This window comes from Monodon monoceros, unplaced genomic scaffold (genome assembly GCF_005190385.1).
Source record: "Monodon monoceros isolate NGI ecotype Baffin Bay Population unplaced genomic scaffold, NGI_Narwhal_1 Super_Scaffold_2, whole genome shotgun sequence".
Lineage (NCBI taxonomy): Eukaryota > Metazoa > Chordata > Mammalia > Artiodactyla > Monodontidae > Monodon > Monodon monoceros.
The window spans coordinates 82,927,083-82,936,723 of record NW_021703776.1 but is presented as its reverse complement, the minus strand read 5'-3'; the positions used below and the strand labels follow the sequence as shown (position 1 = coordinate 82,936,723).

The 9,641-nt window shown below is 41.5% G+C and overlaps 1 protein-coding gene across 3 annotated transcripts in view; it reads right to left on the bottom strand.

Moving 5' to 3' along the window:
* Nucleotides 1-4,197: 4,197 nt before the first annotated feature.
* The window catches only part of KLHDC10 (kelch domain containing 10), a 54,984-nt gene continuing 49,540 nt past the window's right edge, over nucleotides 4,198-9,641 (bottom strand). For 2 of the 3 annotated variants that reach the window (XM_029233378.1, XM_029233379.1), the window contains exons 7-9: nucleotides 9,239-9,286; nucleotides 7,299-7,438; nucleotides 4,198-6,667 (exon numbers count right to left, since the gene is read on the bottom strand). In XM_029233378.1, coding sequence (XP_029089211.1) covers nucleotides 6,458-6,667; nucleotides 7,299-7,438; nucleotides 9,239-9,286 — 398 coding nt within the window. In that variant the 3' untranslated portion in view covers nucleotides 4,198-6,457. The remainder of the gene's footprint in view (nucleotides 6,668-7,298; nucleotides 7,439-9,238; nucleotides 9,287-9,641) is intronic. The other variant, XM_029233376.1, reaches the window with a different exon arrangement.

The following is a 9,641-nucleotide window of genomic DNA, read 5'->3' as shown; positions in this document are numbered from 1 at the left end:
TACACAAAGCAGAGGTCTTGGAGAAGGAAGCATCTGGAAGACCAGTTCCAGAACTAGGAACTGTGGTTTCATTCCCAAAGGACCCTGGCGAAGGGCTCAGATCCTCCTGGGGCTTTTCCCTTGAATCATACAGATAGTCGTGACTCTGTATGTAAAGGTTCACATTCTTCCTCTGAATTCCCTGTAGCTCCTCCAACCCATCAGAAGTCTTGATACATCCATATAAACTTGTGTGGAGGTGGTCTGGGGAATATATGGGAGGGGGCAGTAAAAGGGAGTATGCCTTGCCCCACAGTTACTCCCTTGCTGATGTCCTGGAGGGAGCCACGTTGCGTTGAGTGGATTACGTGTGTCCAGGAGTTGCAGAGGGGTAGCAGAGAGAAGGTGCCCACAGTGGGTGGGTGTGAAAGGTAGACGACACAGAGAGAAAACTGGACCCTGTGGGGTGGTAAAGGGAGTGGCGGAGGTAGGTTGGACTGACGCTTGGGTCATAGAGGTGAGCTCACATACACAAGTTACTGTCAGACAATCAAGGTGGCCTTGAACCAAATAGATCTGGATAAGATTTATTGATCAGATTGTTTTAGAAAACCAACAGCAAAACACTGACAAGATACATAAATACAGACTGGACATTTTAGGGTAAATTCACTATATTTCCTACCTGCTTGTAGGAAACCAGGTAAGGTGGGAAAAGCTGTCCTGATCATATGGCATGCACACCAGACTGCAAAAGGACTTCCACACTATTTAACAGGACTGTGGCAAACAGCTTTAAAGTAAGGCAAGCATCGTGTGTGGCCTAAGCATATCCTGTACCAAGAGCCAAGCCCAGGCTCGCCTCAGAGACTGCATGTGAGTGAGGTTTCCCTTTCTTGCCTAGTTCTTCCAGAAAAATCCTCATTGGCAGGTGCCTTTACAGGGAGATGCCTGGCGCTGTCCCTGCTCAGACTCTGTGTACAAGGAAGTGGCTTTAGAGAAAGTCAGTGTGTTTCTGATGCCTCCTTTGTATTCTAAATGTGCAACTAGTAAAACAGCAATTACTACAGCTTGGTGAAACTGCCTCTGACTCACCCTGTACAGTGACTAAGCAGGGCCTTTTAAAAACTTCTAAAAAGTGAAAATAATAAAAGATAAAAACATGAAAGTTATGTTAAAAAGATGGTACCACTTTTGAAGCACAACTCAAAACTTCTTTCCGTAACACCAGATGAGGGAAGAGGTCGCTTTCCACCAAATCTAACGACCTTAGAAGGGAAACGCCACTGCTGGGCATGATCTGGTGGCGATGCACACAGAGGTTACAGAACTCTACCAAGCCTACCTCAGGCCCTGCCAACGCTCCTAGAGCCCCGAGGCATTTGGGGAACCTAAGCCATTTAAGCAAATGGTGACCAGTTTTGGAAGCTTATGATCATAGGACCATAAACCCTCATCCATCCTGGAGCTCAATGCTAGAACAATGAAGAAGGAGGAAACTGACTTTTTGTGCTATATCGGAGTGCTGGCAGGTGGACAATTCAGTAACCTATGCCACCTTCTAAACATCTTTAAGACCACATAAAAACAAACTGGTTTTACAGAATTAAGACCAACGTAGTCTTAAGAGGATAATTCAACCTTTCCTACAAGCCAAGCTATGGGTTGTAGGAAAGGTTGAGGCTCCTTCAAGAATAGTGGAAAAGCAAGTATTTGCAAAGATCCAAAGAAATGTATTCAAATGATGGGATTTCCTCTGCATCATACACAGCTTTTTCTTCCAATATGTGCTAAGAGTTCTTTGGTGGTTATAGGAGAGACAGCCTAGAACTCAGGGCAGGAGACTATGCCAAAGCAGAAGAGTGAAGAGTGACATCTAAACTCACCATTAACCACTGTCATCAGGTTGATCACCTACAGCTAACTGGGCTGCTTACATGTTTGCTGGTTTCTAGCCCCTCCGTGATTCCTGCTTTTCAATTTCTAACTACACATTAGCCCCACTCCACTGAAAAGGAGGTGCTTGTGGGAAAGGGTAGGGAGAAGGAAGAACTATAAATCAATCGTCTGATAGAAAAGTTGAAACACTGATTATCTATGGATTTCAATTATCTGTGCTTTACTCTGGGTAATGAAAGGTCACTGTTAATATACCTTTTGCTTAGAAATGTTAATGTTTATTATTATATTTTTAAATCTAGCTATGTAATGGACACGAATAGCTTAGAGCAAATTTTTACATCATGTCACCAGGGCCCTGAAAAAAGAAGATTTGCCAGTAGAAAGGGTTTCAGTTTGGCCCCTGAACAGTTAAAATTTCAATCTATTCTATATTGGTTTATAGATTTTCCAGAATATGGAAAATACCTTATTAAATGAAGAAAGCATCATTTTCTTCATTTAATAAAGTATTACTTTCACAGATAAATTAGTATATACATGGGAGAACTCATAGTATTAAATATTAGGTTTTAATTCTCCATTTAGAAAACTCCTTACAGGTAGACTTCCTTGTTCCTAGGCAAAGAAATGTAAGAAGATATGCAAACATGAGATAGTACAAATATGACTGGGGAAAAGTCTCAATTCTAACAAACCCAAGAAACAACAAGTCTCTAAGAGTTGGAGTAAGGAGGCACTGGACTTGAAAGTCCAGCTTTACCAAGAGTTGGCCTAAGCCAGCCAATCACATCTCAAATTTTTGGTATAATTTGACTCTAAAGTAATGAGCTGGCTTCCCCAAGACAGATACAAAATAGTAGTCTACCTGCTTTATAGTCACACCTTATATATAATCTGTATATATCCATATGTGTTTCTATATATTGCACTTAAACTTACAGGACTGCAGTAAGATAGCTGGGAGTACCTCAAAGAGGCAGAGAAGCAGCAGGCATAAACTTTCCTAAGTCAAGTAACAGTGTCAGGAATTCAGAGTGCTGGTTTTGGATATACTGAAATGCCTGGTGACTCCCTATATAAAATTCTAGTCATCTACATTTAAGTCATCATACACACAGTCTCATTTGGCATTCAGAACACGTGCACATGTGTGGTTCTATAGCACTCAGAGCTGATCATACTACATCATTTTCACTAGTGTTATATTAAAAGAAGACACTTTAGACCAAAGATATGTACTTTTATGAAAACGTCACACACAAGGTGTTGGATGTCAGGCCTCCAAAGTCTACCTCAAAGAATACCGCCTTCAAAAGGTTTTAAAAAGGATGCTAGGGGCTTCCCTGGTGGCGCAGTGGTTGAGAGTCCACCTGCCGATGCAGGGGACACGGGTTCATGCCCCGGTCCGGGAAGATCCCACATGCCACGGAGTGGTTGGGTCCTGAGCTATGGCCGCTGAGCCTGCGCGTCCGGAGCCAGTGCTCCGCAGCGGGAGGGGCCACAGCGGTGAGAGGCCCCCGCACCGCAAAAAAAAAAAAAAAAAAAAAAAAACGGATGCTAGCAAGTGTGGATTGAACCAGCCTCTCTTTCAGCTCTCTGGTGTCACAGAATTAGAGACCTGCTTATATCCCAAGGACTATGGAAGGATAAGCACAGAGGCTGAACATTCAGTCTTTGGTCCCTATAAATCCAGGACATTGTAAATAGAGCTGCAATGAACATTTTGGTACATGACTCTTTTTGCATTATGGTTTTCTCAGGGTATATGCCCAGTAGTGGGATTGCTGGGACATGGAAGCAACCTAAGTGTCCATCAACAGACGAATGGATAAAGAAGATGTGGCACATATATACAATGGAATATTACTCAGCCATAAAAAGAAACGAAATTGAGTTACTTGTAGTGAGGTGGATGGACCTAGAGTCTGTCATACAGAGTGAAGTTAAGTCAAAAAGAGAAAAACAAATACCATATGCTAACATATATATGGAATCTAAGAAAAAAAAAGTCATGGAGAACCTAGGGGTAAGACGGGAATAAAGACATAGACCTACTAGAAAATGGACTTGAGGATATGGGGAGGGGGAAGGGTGAGCTGTGACAAAGTGAGAGAGTGGCATGGACATATATACACTACCAAACGTAAAATAGATAGCTAGTGGGAAGCAGTCGCATAGCACAGGGAGATCAGCTCGGTGCTTTGTGACCACCTAGAGGCGTGGGATAGGGAGGGTGGGAGGGAGGGAGACACAAGAGGGAAGAGATATGGGAACATATGTATATGTATAACTGATTCACTTTGTTATAAAGCAGAAACTAACACACCATTGTAAAGCAATTATACTCCAATAAAGATGTTAAAAAAAAAAAAAAATCCAGGACAAAGATCCTTTTGCCACCCTGGGTAGTGTGACTTGTTTAATTATGGATAGTTTCCGCCCAAACATCCAGAGACTAGATTGGAGTCACGCAGCAAAGCTTTGTTTTGAACTAATGGAGCTGCTCAGACTGACCTGCTCTGGAGAGAGCTCCTCATTGAAACAAGCCTAGCAGTGGGTGGCAAGAAGTTAAAGGCCAGACTGGTCATGGCAAGAGGGGGATGGGGCCTCTGGAGGAGATGCTCCTTTCCCTGCTTCCCCCCTACCCCCTCATTCCCCAAAAGGACCCAAACTCACAGATGAAAGGTTGTTACAAAACCTTGCAGAACACAGGCTCTATGAACTCAACCCCACATGGATGGGAGGTTATAATAAGGCCTGGAGGTTAGGAGTCCAAGTCTAGAGGCCACATTCTTCTCTTCCCCAGAATTGAACACTAGATGGTAACTTTTTAGCCATAACTCAAAGGTGATTTTCAGTCCACACATGAGCCTAAGAGATTCCCTTCTGGGACGAAGGGAGAAGAATAATTTTAAAAGCTAAGCGAAAAAGAGGCACTTAAAGCAAAAACATGTCCCTAGTCTCCCATCTGAGTCTCCTGTTATGATGTAACCAACGGAATGATCAGCACTGTGCCCTCTTGCACACCTTTAGCACCTTTCATACACCGAAGGACTTCCAACTGCTCATGTCTCAGTGACCACTCTAGCAGCCTGATGGCAAAGCAAGTAAAAACTTAGGTCATTTCTTTTTTAGAATTAAAATACAACACAAAACAAACCAGAACTAAAATTTCACACCAAAAAGTGAATGATACTCAGTTTCATTCCTTCCTCATGCTAGTTTTAAAAATGATACTTAGTTCTTCAGGAAGAATGACCTGTGGCTTTTCCCCAAGACCTTTTATCCAGTTACTAGGCAATTACTCACAGCACCATGCACATTAAAGCAGACAGAAAATGAGGCAAAAAGCTAAGAGAAAAATCAAGGGCCAACTGGCTTTCTAGAGATAAAACCCATTGCCTGAGAATACGGCAGGTGCACGGCCCAGAGCGAGAAAAGAAACAGTTCTGGAAGAGATACGGGAACATATGTATATGTATAACTGATTCACTTTGTTATAAAGCAGAAACTAACACACCATTGTAAAGCAATTATACTCCAATAAAGAAAGAAAAAAAAGAAACAGTTCTGAAAGGAAATGGCCGATATGACAGTCAAAGTTCACAGCCCAGAGCAGAAGCCCTCCCTGCCCTGCTCTATTCAGGCCTCTCACGAACTTACATTTATGTCCCACAGCATTTATGCCACACACTTAGGGTCTGCAATTCCCCACAGTGAAGTCAAAAAGATACTTGAAACCATTAATAAGCATAGGAGAATTTCAAAACTGCCCAGAACGAAGAACTGTGACCACCATAAATTTCTTGATTTGAAATGTTCTTGGTGCCATAATTTCTAAGAGCAACAACAAACAGCACAACTACAACACACAATAAAGTCTTTAGACAAGTCAACTCTAACCACTGCTGGCACCATAAGGATGAGAAAAGAAATCACTAATCAAGAGCTGCTGAGCTGCTTAACTTTTCTCCAAAGTCAAAGGATCGGTTTGGGTACCTAGGCAGCAAGACATCAACCACCGCTGCCATTAGATCCAGCTACTCAGTTAGATGTACCTTTGAAAACAGGAAGTTAAACATCTAGCTTTCCCTATAATCTGCAAGAGTCTCAAGGTTAGCCTTCTTGTTCTATCCCCAAAACTTCTTGTTGTTGTTGCTGGATTTAATTTTTTTAATTTTATTTTTGTTTTTATTGATGATGTTGCTTTAATTTATAGAGCACTGCCTGACAGGGTCATATCCTTAGAGTTCCTTTAAAATTTTCTTTATCTTATCTTAATTCATAACATTATTAAGGTACTTTCAGACTTTCCCTCAACTCCATCAAGGAAGAGGGAATATGTGAGTATGTGTGTGTGTACTGGGGCAGAAGGGAGAGAAGCAAAGAAAAAAGCACGAGGGAAAGTGAGATTCCATAAACTTAAAACAATTTACAGAAAGGCATCTGATGTATTTTCTGAATAAGGCCTTGATCAGGGTAACCAATCCTCTCTGTAGCACATTCTACACTGCCCATAAATAAAGGAGTCTCTTTAAATTAACATTTCCAGTATCAATGAACAGTCCAGAAATCCTCATTTCAAGCGCTCGATGAGTCCCTGTGTGAGTCCAAGGTGCAGAAGCTGTGTCCGGGAGAGGTTTGCTAGGTTGGGGAAGGCCGCAAGCAGCTTCTCCCACGCCAGTTCCAGCAGGCTAGGAACCACCAGCCAGATCTTAAACAACGACCCAGTCCGTTTATTTTCGTGGATGTTCACCACTCCTCCATGAATGTACATGCAACCAGCCTATGAACAAATGGCAGTCAAAAGAGGATAAATTCACATGGGAGAGAAACAGGTACTTACGCTGAAGATTCAGCCAAAAAGTTCATAGTAGGCTGAATTAGACAACAGGAAACAGAAAAGTTTCTCACTGATCCCAACACAGTGCAGAGATCAAGAAAGGCTTAGATACTGAACGAGTTACTAAGGGAAAAGCAAGAGGCTGGTTTTACTTCAACAACAACTCCAACAACGGTAAACTAAGACTATATTAGGCATCCCCTGTGCCCAGTACTAGGGTACAAGGTGAAAATAAAGGTCTTTGCATTCAAGAAAGTAGTAGAATCTTCAATAACATGGCATCTTGGGGGTAAAACTGTTCTGCCCTCCCAGGAAACACCTTTGATGTCACTGTCAGGGCCTGAATGCCACATGTAGCATTGCTTTTACATTTATGTTGCTCTTTTAAGCTTGTATTATGATGGTTTTTCTCCCCTTTTCTCAGGGGAAGAGCTAGCTTTGGAAGAAATGTCTTAAAAACACATTCTTAATCCAAGCTTTGCTAATATCAGAATCTTCTTTTCTTGCTCTATGTCTAAAAGTAGCTCCTTATCATCTGCAACTACATAAAAGAGATACGAAAACGAAGGCTTACTGGTGTAACAGCTGCACAGTGAAAATACACTGGCTCTGGCATGGTAGCTGGGAGCTTTACCCACTGAAAAGTCTGCAGATTCAGCTTCCAGATGTCTCCCAGGATCACTTCTCCATTATAGCCCCCGCAAATAAACACATCTATCAGGAAAAGAGAAAGCCAAAATCACACAAAGGAAAAGGGCCACGGTGACAGCATGTCCTGTCGTAGCTCTCACGGCTAGATGACACGGGACCAGTTCAGTCCCCATACCATACAGGACTCCAGCTGGCGGGCCGCTCATGCTGCTGTCCTGTCCCTCACTAAAGTTCGGACACTATGTTGGGATCTTTGCTAGGGCTAAGAATGCAAGCCTCTGAGGAAGCTTCATGTCTAGGTTCTCAACTACAGGTGCCAGGCATAGGAAGTGAATGAGCAAGAAGGTTCAGGGAAAATAAACAAATAGGTCCAGGGAACAAACAGGAGTGCACATGCTCTAACGAGGAAGATGGCGATGCAGCTCCAGCTCATCGATGCCATGCAGGACTTAGGGTCAGCAACTGCCAGATCTTCCAATTTTTTAAAAGACGCTGGAAATCCAGATTTTTTGAAAAGTGAAACATTTTGATTTTTAAGTATTGGCCACTAATTCAAAAACTGTAATACACACATGAGCCAAAGAGAACACATCTGCAGGCCACCAGGCTGCAAACTCTTCTTTTAAATAACATCCTTAAAAGGACATTTTTCTGCCCATAGAGACAAACATTCTCTACTTAGACAATTAACCTGCAGTGTTCAGTTTGGGGGCACAAAAGAGGTTTTTCCAAGCTTTCTTCAGCCCAAAGAGGACAGTTTGAAGTCCCATTTGACCTGTACCCGTTATTTATGTCAGGAACAAAACCTTCCCAAAATCAAAGGGTTTTTTTTTATTATTGTTCTTGTTGTTCTTTTTGTTTTTATAAAGTCAGTTAGTTATAACTAAGTAGACAACAAGTAACAAAGGCTATGTGAACCTTCAAGCTAAATGCCCACAACTATAGCTGAATTCCATTTGTATGGTGCCTGGACTCAAAGAACCAAATGAATACATGTGTTAACTCAAATCTAGATCAAGTTTAAGTCAATACAATTAAACTATAAAATACACTGGAAACTTTTCTGGCTAGGATTTTAAAAAAGTATGGATCCGTTCTTAAGAGAGGCAAAGCTGAACAACGCCACTATCTATAAATCTTGTCCAAAGAGCAGAAGCATAATAAAAAGCGCCTCTGTACTAGAGATGGCAGCATAATCCTAGTAAAATCTGAACTAAGCTGCTGAAAGGATACAGGCTATCAAACTCATTTACACACACCTTCCTCCCCTCCAAAAATTTAAGGTGGTATATCCAACTATAAAATAAGCTGTAAATTAAAAGACAGGATGGTTGTCCAAAGAGGAGTCATTTATCACACTCAGATAAAGTAGCTGCAGCTGCTTTCTGAAGCCATACAATGCTTGTGTTGTAATATGGCCAAAGAATGAGCTAAGAGTTCTATCTGGTATCAGATAGAGAAGAGAATAAACTTTATGAAATAACACTCTGAAGGAGCTATTACAATTTTAATACAATGTCTACCAAGGTTTCTACTGTATGTCAGGATTATTAGTGCTACCCGCCAAAACCAGAGACATCTGTTGAGGTGGGGTGCTGAACGATTAGGTGGTAGAGTAAAAGCTTATTTATCACTTATTTTTGAGTTCTGTGATAACTGAGGGAACCCAAACAATACATTCGTTTACTTTACGAAAATTGCTGAGAGATGCAGAACTTTATGGATTTCCCTTTAAGTCTAAACTAAAAGAAATAGACTCTCCCCAAAGTTATGCCTCTTTTAAAGAGTTATCATTAAGAAATAAAATAATCTCAGTAGGTACAATTACAAAAATGGAACCAGCCTGTTATTTAAAATCCTTACCATTTTTTATCTGAACACAACTGTGACACCTTCGGGCTGCAGGAAAACCTGCCAAACACATAAATACAGAAATTCCATTATTCACAGAAAGACTGGGAGTAATGGTGATCCGACACAGCAAAAGACATACTATGAATAACTTGCTTAAAACAATCCCTTTGTTTTGCATTAAAGCAAACATTGACTAGTCCTTCCAATCCTGCCTTATTTCACACTAGAATAAAGCCATCATAAGTTTCATCATAATGATATAATGTTAAGGTGTCAGGAAAACAAAGTGAGGTGGCAGTGGGCAGGGGTTACTAGTGGCTTTCCCAAGCCCTTTTACCCACAAAGAGACAGGTAGATCTTGATTTAAGGGCCTACTTTTATCCTTCCCAGATTTCCCCTCTTCCACAGAATT